At 40.3% G+C, this 14,336-nt stretch overlaps 1 protein-coding gene across 1 annotated transcript in view; it reads right to left on the reverse strand.

The window, feature by feature from the left end:
• Positions 1 to 14,336, reverse strand: part of LRPPRC (leucine rich pentatricopeptide repeat containing) — a 110,037-nt gene that overhangs the window by 72,444 nt on the left and 23,257 nt on the right. The window contains exons 7-12 of the mRNA XM_062209360.1: positions 13,801 to 13,927; positions 13,331 to 13,475; positions 12,894 to 13,039; positions 12,546 to 12,651; positions 12,357 to 12,464; positions 3,364 to 3,482 (exon numbers count right to left, since the gene is read on the reverse strand). Coding sequence (XP_062065344.1) covers positions 3,364 to 3,482; positions 12,357 to 12,464; positions 12,546 to 12,651; positions 12,894 to 13,039; positions 13,331 to 13,475; positions 13,801 to 13,927 — 751 coding nt within the window. The remainder of the gene's footprint in view (positions 1 to 3,363; positions 3,483 to 12,356; positions 12,465 to 12,545; positions 12,652 to 12,893; positions 13,040 to 13,330; positions 13,476 to 13,800; positions 13,928 to 14,336) is intronic.

Raw genomic sequence — 14,336 nt, forward strand, 5'->3', positions numbered from 1 at the left:
TGATCTGAAGTCAGGAGCCAGAAGCTTCTTCCGGTCTCCCAAGTGGGTGCAGAAGCCGAAGGAATTGGGCCATCTACTGCTTTCCCAGGCTATAGCAGAGAGCTGGATCAGAAGTGGAGCAGGCAGGACCAGAACCAGCGTCCATATGGGATGCCAGCACTGCAGTCCAGGGCGTTAACTGGCTGTGCCAAAGCGCCGGCCCCCCAAAACTTAATTCTAACATATTTTATAACAGCACAATATAAACACCACCCAGATAAACAGCAATAAGCAACAAAAAAATAAACTATAGATGGGGATGGCATTGTGGCATAGCAGGTAAAGCTGCTACCTGCAGTGCCAGCATCCCATATGGCTGCTGGTTCAAGTCCTGGCTGCTGCACTTATGATCCAGCTCTCTGCTATGGCCTGGAAAAGCAGTGGAAGATGGCCTAAGTGCTTGGACCCCTGTACCCATGAGGGAGAAGCAGAAGAAGCTCCTGGCTCCCAACTCTGCATCGGCCCAGCTCTGGCCGTTGCGGCCATTTGCGGAGTGAACCAGCAAGCAGATGGAGACCCCTCTCTCTCTTTCTCTCTGCCTCTGCTTCTCTGTAACTCTGCCTTTCAAATAATAAATAAATAAATCTTTTAAAAAATAAGTAAGTAAATAAACTATGGTATATCTATGCAACAAAACTGGGTTCAAGCATCAAAGACAATTTATAGAATTACTGCTATGGAAAGACATCAAATGAAAAAACCTAAGTTGTTGGGTAATAGAATAATGTAATCCACTTTTTCGTAAAAGAGATTTCTCAGATACATACACCTGAATGAATATACATTAAGCAATAATGATTATCTCAAGGAACTGTGGATGAGTTGTGAAGTCTTATCACTGACTTGTGTTTTCAAATTAATCAATGAATATATTACATAATTTTCAAAAACTAATAAAAACTGCATTTCTTGAGGAACAGCCAAAGATAAAAAGGCAAACCATGAAACAGAGTAGTAATTTCCAAGCCAACAATACATAGTACTGAAATTCCGGAAACAGAGGTGAAGAGTAGTTGAGATGAGAATGAATAAAATCAAATTTAGGGTAAGTATCCAAACTAGATCTGTTTCTCCCTAAAATAAGTCACCAGTGAGATAGCAAAGTTAGTACAACATACTGCAATTTTGGGCTATATTCCTGTATAGAAAGAAAACATTTAGAAAAATAAGAGAATGTGGTAGAGATTTTTTTTAAGATTTATTTATTTAAAAGTCAGAGTTACACAGAGAGAGAAGGAGAGGCAGAGAGACAGAAGGGATCTTCCATCCGTGGGTTCACTCTCCAACTGGCCACAATAGCCGGAGCTGTGCCAATCTGAAGCCAAGAGCCAGGAGCTTCCTCTTAGTCTTCCCATACTGATGCAGGGGCCCAAGGACATGGGCCATCTTCTATTGCTTTTCCAGGCCACAGCAGAGAGCTGGATTGGAAGTGGAGCAGCAGGGTCTCGAACTGGCACACATTTGGGATGCTGGCACTGCAGGCAGCAGCTTTACCTGCTACACCACAGTGTAGCTCCTAAAACTCCCTAAAGTGGAGTTTTAAAATAATAACAGGGGTCGGCGCTGTGGTGCAGTGGGTTAAAGCCCTGGTCTGCAGCGCCAACATCCCAAATGGGCACCGGTTTGTGTCCCGGACGCTCCACTTCCCATCCAGCTCTCTGCTATGGCCTGGGAATGCAGTAGAAGATGGCCCAAATCCATGGGCCCTGCAACCAAGAGGGAGACCCAGAAGAAGCTCCTGGCTCCTGGCTTTGGATCAGCTTAGCTCTGGCCACTGCATTTATCTGGGGAGTGAACCAGCAGAATGGAAGACCTTTCTCTTTCTCTCTTTGGCTCTATCTCTCTTTGTAACTCTTTCAAATAAATAAAATGTATCTTAAAAAAAAAGAAAAGAAACTCTACTAATTAAAAAAAAAAAGTAAAACATGTATAATACAGGCTCAAATTACTCTCCTAATAACTTAGAAGGAGAGGTAAAGACAATCAAAAAATTAACCCTAACTTTAAGAGGATTATAATTATGTAATTACTTCATGGACAGGAAGGAACACTCTAATATTATTAGAAAAATCAACATATCATATGAATAACTGCATAGGGAACCGATCTCTTATTCTGCATTTGGTGCTCTGTCCTGTTGTTCCTAACTGTACAGTGCTTTGTGTAGAAAATGGTAATGTGACCCTTGTTGACCCAATGTGTTGTCCAGGACAATGTCTTCATGTGCCCCTTCACAACACTTTGACTATTCTGGAGGGAACAAGAACTATTTGGCAGGAAAATAACATTCTGTGGTCACACAAAAGATTATTATTATTATTATTAAATTTTTTTTTTGACAGGCAGAGTGGACAGTGAGAAAGAGAGACAGAGAGAAAGGTCTTCCTTTTGCCGTTGGTTCACCCTCCAATGGCCGCCGCGGTAGGCGTGCTGCGGCCAGCGCACCGCGCTGATCCGATGGCAGGAGCCAGGTGCTTCTCCTGGTCTCCCATGGGGTGCAGGGCCCAAGCACTTGGGCCATCCTCCACTGCACTCCCTGGCCACAGCAGAGAGCTGGCCTGGAAGAGGGGCAACCGGGACAGAATTCGGTGCCCCGACTGGGACTAGAACCCGGTGTGCTGGCGCCGCAAGGCAGAGGATTAGCCTAGTGAGCCGCGGCGCCGGCCCAAAAGATTATTTTTTAAAAGAGAATTCAGAATAATGTTCAAAAAATGAAGACTGCTAGTTGCATTTTACCGTGGGATTGAAGAGTGAATATTGTTTTAATTTTTTCTGGTATGGTCAACTTGCCTTTTCAACATAAGAAAAATGCTTTACCTTTTAAGTTAAATCACTATAAATGTTACGCTAATGAATACTTTTTACCAAGCTTTAGAAAACTGTATATAGAAACAGGCATTCGGCCCAGCAGTTAAGATGCCACCTGAAACCCCCGCATCTCATATCTGAATGTTTGGATTCCAGCCTCAGCTCTGCTCCCGATTACTCCTTTCGCTAACGTGCACCCTGAGAGGCAGCAGGTGATGATTCAAGTACTTGAGTTCCTGCCACCCCTGTGGGAGACCCAGATTCAGTTTTGGGTTCCTGGTTATGGCCACGCCCAGCCCTGGCTGTGCAGGCATTTAAGGAGTGAAGCAGCAGTAGATGGAAAAATCTGTTTTTCTGACTTTCAAAGTAGGTAATTAAGAAATTTGAAAAAAAAATTGCATACACAGTTGAGCACCTGCAGTCATCAGCTCACTGGCTTTCTTGTGTGTGACCACTGACCATTAGGGAGGAATGATACTCTCTTTAATTATGAAGTTAAACCATACCTCTACTCACCTGCAAAACAGTACGTACTGACTGTACATTATCAAAGGATGGGAACACATAATTGACGTAAGTCTCCTGATCAGGAACTACTCCCATTTCATGCATTCCTTTGAGGACTTCAATTATACCTATAAGATAAAATTCAGAAGTAAAGAAATGAAGACTAGGGAGTAAACTGACAAAAGACCAGAAGGTTCAATTCAGTTATTTTCAGAAAATCAAAATGTAGGAAAATTACTCAATATTTTGTTTGTCTAAAAGAAAATGCAAACAAAAAAAGCATGTGAACTATAAAATTTAATTTTTTTAAAGAGGCTGCAAAGGGGGTTGTGATACAGAGGGTAAAGCCATCACTGCTGATACCTGCAACCCATTCTGATTGCCAGTTTGAATCCCAGTTGCCCTGTTTCTGAGCCAGGTTCCTGCTAATGTGCCTGGGAAAGCAGAAGATGGGTCCAAACACTTGGGCATCTGCACTCATGTAGGAGACCCAGATGGAGTTCCCAAGTCCTGGCTTCAGCCTGGCCCAGCTCTGGCTGTTAGCAGCCATTTGGGGGGTGAACCACTGAATGGAAGATCTCCTTCTCTCTCTGTCACTATCCCTTCCAGATAATAAAATCAATCTTAATAAAACATCATTTCATGTTTGCAAAGCTATAGTTAATAAACAGCACAAACTGAATTCTTTATATTAGAACCTATCAAACTGTACAGGTTTAATTAACTTGACAAAGGCTACCATTTAATAAAAAGATAGGATATACTTGTTTTCCCTCATTTTTTCTTTAAACGTAGTTATTAGCTTGAAGTTAGAGTTACAGGAAGAGATGGAGAGTCAAAGAGAGAGACATCAATCTTCCATTCACTGGTTCACTTCCCAGATGGCCTCAATAGCCAGGCCTGACCCAACCTGAACCTGGGAGCCAGGAGCTTAATCAGTATCTCCCACATGGGTAGCAGGGCTGAAACACTTGGGCCATCCTCCACTGCTTTTCCCAGGCATCAGCAGGGAGCTGGGCTCAAACTGGCACACAGATGAGATGCCAGCATCACAGGCAGTGGCTTTACCTGCTATGACACAATAGTGGCCCTTTGTTTTCCTATTAAAACTTACATCTTCACCTTCATTACTTTACATTAAAACTTCCCCTACGGGGCCAGGGCTGTGGCACAGTTGGTTAAGCCTCTGCCTGTGGCCCCAGCATCCCATATGGTCACTGGTTCGTGTCCCAGCTACTCCTCTTCTAATCTAGCTCTCTGCTATGGCTTGGGAAAGCAGTGGAAGATGGCCCAGGCACTTGGGCCTCTGAATCACTCTGCACTCATGTGGGAGACCCAGCAAAAGGTCTCGACTCCTGGGCTTCAGATCAGCCCATCTCTGGCCACTGCAGCCATCTGGGGGAGTGAACCAGCAGATGGTAGACCTTTCTTTCTCTCCGTGTTTAACTCTGCCTCTCAAATAAATAACTAAAATCTTAAAACAAAAGAAAAAAGCCTCCCCTAAAAGTATTTTTGATTTACGGTATCACCTATACAGAAAAACTGTATTTCTATAAACTTGCTATGTAATATGCTCTAGTATAAATAATTGGTTGTAAAGTCCCACTGAGTACAGAAAGACCCAGGCAAATCTAAGTATTCCAAGTATCTGCATGTTTCTTCCAGGTAAAATTCAGATTATGGATCAGAGTATTTCATTAAATATTAAACAGTATTGGCATAAAAGTAGACACATAAACCATAATGATGAACTCAAAAATAAACTCTCATACATATAGACAATTTTTACAAAGGCATCAGGAATACAAATGAAGAAATAATGGACTCTTCAATAAATGACACTGGAAAAAACAGAAAAAAAAAAAAAAAAAAAAAAAAAAAAAAAAAAAAAAACCAGAAATTCACCAGCAAAAGAATGACACTGGTTACTTATCTTTACATCAGGTATAAAAATCAACTCCAAGTGGATTAAAGACTAAAACCTGAAACCTTAAAACTTCTAGAAGAAAACTGTGGTCTTAGTTTTAGATATGAAATAAAAGCACAGGAAAAAAAAAACAAAAACAAAAAACAAAACAAAACAAGTAGGACCACATCAAGCTAAAGTTTTCTGCACATCATAGGAACCTATCAACAAAATGAAAAGGCAAAACAGTATCTGCACACTGATTTTCATGCACCATTGTTCACAGTAGCCTAGATGTGGAAAAACACTGTCAACAGATGCAAAGAAAGAAAAATGTGGTGCCTAAATATATATAAAAAGGAAAAAATGTTCAGCTATATGGAACTCTAGTCATTTCCGACAATATAGACAAACCTTGAGGACATTATGCCAAGTGTAATATGCCAGACATAAAGACAAATACTCCATGATCTCATTTACATGTGGAATCTAAAAAAAAGTACTCCCTGTAACTGGCAGTAGAATGCTGGTTACCAGGAACTGGGGAGGGGAGACAGGGCAAAGAGGGTGAAAGGGTGAGAGATTTTGGCTGAAGAATATAAATTTTCATTTATAATAAGTTCTCTAGACTTCATGCACAACACAGTGAGTATAGTTAATACTAAGGTATACTTGAAATTTGCTCAGGATAGATCTCAAGTATTCTTACTATTGGGAAAAAAAATAAGTAAGACTATGGACATGCTAGTTAGCTTGACTGTGGTAATCATTTCATAATATATATCTCCAAATGTTATACTGTAGATCTTAAATACATTTATTTGTCATTTATGTCAGTAAACCTGGGGCAGGGATAAATAAATAATATATTCAGTATCTTAGAGGTTTAGATATATTTTTTCAAGATGGAAAACAAAGGGGGCAGGTGTCTTGCCTAACTGTTAAGATGTCTACATCGCATGTCAGAGTACCTGGATTTGAGTCCCTGCTCTACTCTGAATTCCAGCTTCCTACTAGGTGCACCCTGGGAGCAGGTGATGGCTCAACAAGTTGGATCCCTGCCACCCACATGGGAGACCTGGATTGAGTCCCAAGGTCCTAGCTTGTCACAAGCATTTGGGAAATGAACCAGAAGACATGAGCTCTCTGTCTGCCTATGTCAATAGAATAAGTAAATAAGAATTTCAAAAACAAAGGTGAAATTTACTTATAAAGAAAGATCATCCCACAAAAGCCTGTGCCTACTTAAATTTAGGAGAACGTGCAAGTAGAGTTAATTCACATAGTATAAAAAAAAAAAACCTATAAGCAAAATTTAGAACTATTCCTTTAAAATTCACCAGGAATCAGCATTAATAATTACACTTAATATAAAAGATGGTGGGGCCAGTGCTGTGGGGTAGGGGGAAAGCCCCTGCCTGCAGTGCCAGCATCCCATACGGGCACCGGTTTGTGTCCCAGCTACTCCTCTTCCAACCAAGCTCTCTGCCTGGGAAAGTAGCAGAAGATGGCCCAAGTCCATGGGCCCCTGAACCCAAGTGGGAAACCTGGAAGAAGCCCTAGCTCCTGGCTTTGGATCGGCCCAGCTCCAGTCATTGTGGCCATTTGGAGTAAACCAGCGGATGGAAGACCTCTCATTCCCTCTGCCTCTGTAACGCTGCCATTCAAATAAATAAATAAATCTTTAAAAAAAAAAAAAAAGATGGCAAATCATATAGTCCTCTTCTGCATATGCAAAAATTACTAAGCACTTGATAGGAGGATATAACTAAATTGCTTTTTAGGGCTGGCGCCATGGCACCCGCATGGGAGACCAGGAGAAGCACCTGGCTCCTGGCTTTGGATCAGCGAGATGTGCCGGCCGCAGCGGCCATTGGAGGGTGAACCAACAGCAAAAAGGAAGACCTTTCTCTCTGTCTCTCTCACTATCCACTCTGCCTGTCAAAAAAAAAAAAAAAAAAAAAAAAGATTCTTATTTCTACTCGCAAAACTTGACCCCATCGTCTACGCCTCAGATATTTCATTCTCACTCAGATGATCTCTGTTGCTGGCATTTTTGACCTGCAGGGGAGGAGACTGAACACCTTTGGCACAGCAGTTATTAAATCAGTGCTTGCCACTCCGAGATGCCATATCTGAGTGCCTGGTTCAAGTCTCAGCTCTTCCACTTCTGATCCAGCTTCCTGTTACGGTATGTGCCGGGGAAGCAGCTTATGAAAGCTCATGCCCTTGGGCCCTGCCACCCATATGGGAGACTCAGAGTTCAGGGACCCTAGCTTTGGCCTTGCTTACCCTGGCTGTTGCAGACATTTAGGGAGCTAACCAGCAGACAGAAGCTCGTTCTCTCTCTTTCTCTCTCTGCCTTTCAAATACAATGAAAACAAATAAAAATTTTTAAAAAGAAAATCCAAGGGACTGGCGTTGTTGCATAGAAGGTTAAGCCACCACCTATAGTGCCAGCATCCCAAATGGGTACCAGTCTGAGTCCTAGCTGCTCCACTTCTGATCCAGCTCCCTGCTAATGTGCATACACTAACCCAGAAGATGGGCCAGGTGCTTGGGTCCCTGCACCCACATGGGAGAGCTTGAAGTTGTACCTGGCTCTTAGCTTCGGCCCAGCCTAGCCCAGCCCCAGCCACTACACCATTTGGGAAGTGAACCAGTGGATGGAAGATCAATCTCTATCTCCCTCTCTCTAACTTCACTTTTCAAAAAAATAAATAAATCTTAAAAAAAAAGGACTAAAGTAGTTGAAATTATTGGGAAAGATATTAATTACCTGAAGAACTTTCATGATTACGACTCTTGGCTTTGATTTTTATACTCTATTTAGTGTACTCACTTCATCAGGACGCAATTTCTTTCTCAAAAGTAAGTTTCCTATATTCAACTACTTCTCCCAATTGGCTGCTTTCCTTATATATTTTTCCTTTTCAAAAAAATTTTTTCGTCCTCAACAGCAAGAACAGGTTTATTTAGAGACAAATCTGTGAGAAACTCACTACCAGCAAAGGAGGAAAGTGCCTTCTTCATACAGACTAAATCTTTATATAATAGTCAGTTACTTCTTATCAGTACCCATAATCACTATAGGTTTTTTCATTTAAACTAACTTGCTAAAAATATGTTATTCCATGAGATGACTTTTCTACTTGTACCACAGAAAGAAATACCAGTAAGATGAGCATTGAAGAAATATTTCTTAGAGGCTAGTGACAGCTAAACTTGTAGGCAGAACATTTCAATGGAAATTTGATCACCCTGGTGTTGAAAATTCTTGGCTCAGTTTTATCTGACCTCCAACTATCTTTCTTTGATGTCCTTTACTTATTTTTTATGAAACATTCCTTTACATCTTTCAACACTGCAGCCATGATTTTCTTCTATTACTTCTTTTTTTAAAGATCTACTCAATTTTATTTGAAAAGCAGAGTTACAGAGTGAGAGGGAGAGACAAAGAGAAAGAACTTCCATCAGCTGGTTCATACACCAAATGGCTTCATCGGCCAAAGCTGGGGCAGGCCTAAGCCAGGAGCCTGGAAATCCAACCAGGTCTCCCATGTAGGTGGCAGGGGCCCGAGTACTTGGAATATCCTCCACTATGTTCCTAGGAGTATTAGCAGGGAGTTGGATCAGAAGCAGAGCAGGGAATAGTGCTGTGGCACAGTAGGTTAATCCTCTGCCTGTGGTGCCAGCATCTCTACCTCTCTCTCTCTCTAACTGTCTTTCAAATAAAATAAATATAAATAAATAAATAAATAAATCTTTTCAAAAAAAAGAGAGCAAAGAAGTCTATTAAAAAAAAACGGACTTTCTTTGCAGGAAGTTTTGAAAGATAGTATGTAGTATATTCTACAATCTTTTTTCATGTAACAGTTTGTTTAAACTTCTTACAGAATAAACTTGTTCTTTATTTTGAAATAGTCATATGTGAACTGTTAGAAGTAATAGAAGAAGCAGCTGGCCTTGTGGCACAGCAAGTTAAGCCGCCTGTGATGCCAGCATCCCATATGAGCACTGATTGGAGTCCTGGCTGCTCCACTTTTGTTTTTTAAGATTTTATTTATTTGAGAGGTAGAGTCATAGACAGTGAGAGAGGAGACAAAGAGAAAGGTCTTCCATTTACTGGTTCACTCCCCAAATGGCTGCAAACGGTCAGAGCTGCGCCGATTCCAAGACAGGAGCCAGGGGCTTCCTTCAGGTCTCCCACAGAAAGGGGCCCAAGGACTTGGGCCATCTTCTACTGCTTTCCCAGGCCACAGCAGAGAGCTGTATTGGAAGAGGAGCAGCCAGGACTAGAACTGGCACCCATATGGAATGCCAGCACTTTAGGCCAGGGTTTTAACCAGAATTACAGAGGGTGGGGGGATGAGGAGGGAGTTGGGAAGGGAGGAGAGGAGGGGGTGGGGTAGGGAGAATCTTTGAAACACTGGTTCACTCTTCAAATGGCCATAACAGCTAGGGCTGGGCCAGGCCGAATGCAAGAACCAGGAGCTGCTTCCAGGTCTCCCATGTGGGTGCAGGGGCCCAAACAATTGGGCCATCTTCTATTGCTTTCCCAGGCACATTAGCAGGGAGATGAATCAAAAGTGGAACCACTGAGACTCAAACTAGCACGCCTATGTGATGCTGGTGCCACAGGCGGCTAAGCCACAATGCTGGCCCCAAAAATCATAGTTTTTAAAAATAGTAAAACAAATGACAATGTCTTGTACTCTCAAGTTACATTTTTCAGTAAAGTGTAAGTCTTTGCATCTTTCTAAGTAAAATCTTCATTAAGAAATTGGTGCTTCTTTTTTTTTTTTTTTTGACAGGCAGAGTTGACAGTGAGAGAAACAGAGAGAAAGGTCCTCCTTTACCGTTGGTTCACCCTCCAATGGCCACTGCGGCCGGCGGTGCTTCTTTTTAAAAACATCCTTAATGTAAATTTCTAAATGGTACCTAAGAATTTTTTTAAAAATAAATACAGTGTAATTATTTACAAAAGGTATTATGGCATAAAAAGATAATTTTCCATTCAAATCCCAGCACTATTGACAGCTACATATGGAACTTAAGGTCATTAACTGAATTTCATGAATGCTCTCACTATTCTCCTTAATGTAACATGAGCTTTCAACAAGGCAACTCCAAAATCTAAACTTTCAGATTCCAGCAAAGATCATTCAAGACAAAGCCCACTTGTTACTATTCAATTAGTATAACTACAGAAAGAAAGAAATTAGCTAAATTCTTTCATATTTACTAAGTAGCAAAAATATGGCAACCAATTCAAGTCTAGATACAGTAGTAAGGTTGGGAAAAGAAATTTACATGATAAACGTTTCACCAGAGTACCAAAACTGTTTTGGGACAATACTAACAAGCTGCAAGGGTTTGAGGGAGTAACAAATTTTCAGTGGTTCAAAAACATTGGGTTAAGGGTTATCTCTTGGAGCTTTCAGAAATGGAGGATATACAAAGAGTTAATCAACTAGCATATTGTTTTCACAAAGATTTTTCTAAAAAGGATTTAGAGACTTTTATAGCCGAAACAATTAGGGAATACTTGTTTCACTATTTCCTTTAAACCATAAGACGACTATGTATTTAAAATAAAATTGCAATATGAAAGTCTGCTAAAAGCACTTTTTGTTGTTTGTGCCTTTTGTTTGTCACCCAATGTCATACTAACAACTCTGCATCTCATTCCAAAGCACATTATACTGTGAGGTAAAATGAAAAAGACCATTTTTTGTTTCCCCAAGGGGGAAGTACTTCTGTTAAAAGCATCTTTTTTATGAAACTATTTTTTCTGAATTACCAATAATGCAAACCAAAGAATTAGATACTGTACTCTAAAATTTAATATTTGTTCAATTCTTATTCATATCCTATAGACATCCCATGTGTACAGGGAAAAGTATGGTAAGTGCTTAAACAACTTAAGAACCTGAAAGACTGAACGTTTTTGTCCTTCAATCAGCAGGCTGTCAGGTCAGGAGCCCTCACTTTGCAATAAAAGTTTTTCTGCTTTTCCTATTAAACTCCGTTAAAAAGAAATGCACTAGTCCACAAAGGAAACACTCACACCCTTTTTTGTTTCCATGAGCCTGATCATCTACAACTTTATTAAGGCTAGGCAAACTAATTCCAAAAACTTTATGTAAAATCAAGTACTAAAGAGAAGATTTCTTAAGAAATTAAAAACAGCAAACTGCTTAAAACTACTCTCAAAAGTTTGAATATCAAAATGAGAGGTGAATTAAGTAAGATTAAAAAATCCACTTTCATTTTTGTAAAACATGTAATACTTGAGGCCACTCTTGCAGCATAGCGGGTTAGGTCCCCACGTGAAGCACCAGCATCTCACATGGGTGTTGGTTCGAGCTTCAGCTGTTCTACTTCTGATAGTTCCCTGCCAATGCTCCTGGGAAAGCAGCAGCAGATGCCCAAGTGCTCGGACTCCCACAGCCACGTGAGACCTGGAAGAAACTCCTGGCTCCTGCCTTTACCTGGTCCAGGTCCAGCTGTTGGGGTCATTTGGGGAGTGAACCAGTGGATGAAAGACCCCACTCTTTCTGTCTCTCCCTTTTAGATAAATAAAATAAATCTTTAATATTGGGAGCCAGCACCATAGCACAGTAGGCAAAGCTCTGTCTGTGGTGTCAGCATCCCATATGGGTGCCTGTTCATATCCTGGCTGCTCCTCTTCCAATCCAGCTCTCTGCTATGGCCTGGGAAAGCAGTAGAAGATGGCCCAAGTCCTTAGGCCCCTGCACCCACATAGGTGACCCAGAAGAGGCTCCTGGATCCTGATTGGCACAGCTCTGGCCATTGTAGCCATTTGGGGAATAAACTAGAGCATGGTAGACTTTTCTCTTTGTCTCTGCCTATCTCTGTAACTCTACCTCTTAAATAAATAAATCTGTACAGAAACATTAAAAATAAATTTTAAAAATGCAACACTTTAAAGATTTAAAACCATTTTATTTTCTCACAAGATATAATACTCAGGAATAAGTACATTTTCCCAATGAACCCAGTTAGATGTGTGTACCAATTATTACACTGGCTTTCTAAACTATTATAAATTGGTAAAAGACAAAAATCTAACCTTGAACATTTTTCTTCTTCTGATTTCCAACTAGCAATGGCCAGAAATAGTGAGTTCGCACAGGAAAACCTTCTTCCTTCAAAGCCTTCATTAGAGCTTTTGCCAAATCTGAAAGAGACACCTTAACATATCACCAAGCACCCTCAGCGAATCTTGTTGCCATGGCTGTTAACTGTAAGGAGACAGTACCAGTTTTGTTGGCTACTAAAGCACAATGGAGCGTGAACTGCAAAGGAGATGAGTGCATCTGTGCTTCCTTTAGCTTCTTGCAGTAGTCTATCAGCTTGTCCACAGGCTGGGGAGAAAAGAATCACCATGTTAGCCACACTGGCAAATTGCCTCCTAGCTGACCTTCTACAGATATGCTACCACTTTACGGATGAAAAGTTTGAACACTTTATCCTCTTTCTGCCCCCAAAAATCAAGATTTTTACAATGTTTACAAATGGCTTCATCTTGCAAAATTTCTTGCACTGTTTTAAAGAATCATATTTCATTGCCAATTACAAAGTCTGCAAAATTAAATGAAAAGAATACCGTATCCACAGTCACACAGTGTTTTAAGAAGAAACTGCCAAAGTCAGTCAGGTTGTCTTCCTTTGATATAGGACATGCTAATAAAATTTGCAATGCAGTATCTTCCAATTTTTCAGTGACTAAAAGCAAAATGAGGTTCATTGCATCTGGGAAGAAAACAGACATCTTTTGTTACTAAATTGAACAATATTTTTACACTGCAATCAATGCTAAAGACAAAATTAAGGACTGCAAACACCAAAAGGATGTCTGCCTAAGTAACACTAAAACACTTCCCTATCAAAACATCCCCACGTATCCATAAAAGACATTTCTTACCTTGTTCGTCTTTTGTAAAGAATCCTATGTTTACCTATCACAACCTCCTGTTGTTAGAAAACGCCCTTTCTATCATGTAAGAAAAGCACTTTAGATTTTTATAAAAATTAGAAAACTACCTGGAATATATCTTCTTTCATATGTAATCTTTTCCAAAATTTCTGAGACATACTGAGGATATCCAGCTTTACTGAAGCTAAAGATAATCTGCAGTAAGTCACGGTCCATCAGGTAAAGATCAGATTTTTCCACCTTCTCCAGGGTCTGCAGACAGTTCCCAGAAAGTGGAAAAACAAGTTAGGAAGCTATATTTTTAACATAAGTATTAAGAATTGAAATATGAAGATTCAAAAAATTAGGAACAGATATCTCTGAAAAAGTTTAGGACTTCTTTTCTAAAAAAGGAAACATTCTATTTCAAACTAGTATGATGTACCAAAATGCAAGAATTCTCCTTCAAATTATATTTTCTACAAGGAGACATCTTTAAAAGCATGTATAAATGACACTTTTCTGCTTCATATAAAACATAAAACAAGCTTATACAAATGATTTTGAAGTACATTCATTTATTTCTTATAGGTCATACCTGCTTAACACGGTCAATGTCACCCTTCTCGGCGTATGCATTCAATAATGCTAGGTATGTGTCTGGGCCAGGCTCAATGCCGGCCTCTTTCATCACTGTGAGAATATTTTCTGCATTCTCCATATCTCTGTAAGTTAATTTATTACAGAGTAAAGTATTACTATGCTATGGTCAAATGTAATATAATTATTTGATCTGAAAGATATTATTTATGGTTACTAAAATCAATAACTTTAAATTACCATTTGGAATCATATAAAAAGGCTAAATACATATTAAACTGGTTATATGTCTCTGAAATACTAAACATGAAAAACATGTGAAATTTTTACAGTAACTTTCCTAAAGCCCTAAATTATATAATAATTACAGAGAGTAAATATTGTACCCCGCCGGCGCCATGGCTCACTTGGTTAATCCTCCACCTGCGCCACCGGCATCCCATATGGGCGCCAGGTTCTAGTCCCGGCTGCTCCTCTTCCAGTCCAGCTCTCTGTTGTGGCCCAGGAGGGCAGTAGAGGATGGCCCACGTGCTT

Source organism: Lepus europaeus, chromosome 13 (genome assembly GCF_033115175.1).
Source record: "Lepus europaeus isolate LE1 chromosome 13, mLepTim1.pri, whole genome shotgun sequence".
Lineage (NCBI taxonomy): Eukaryota > Metazoa > Chordata > Mammalia > Lagomorpha > Leporidae > Lepus > Lepus europaeus.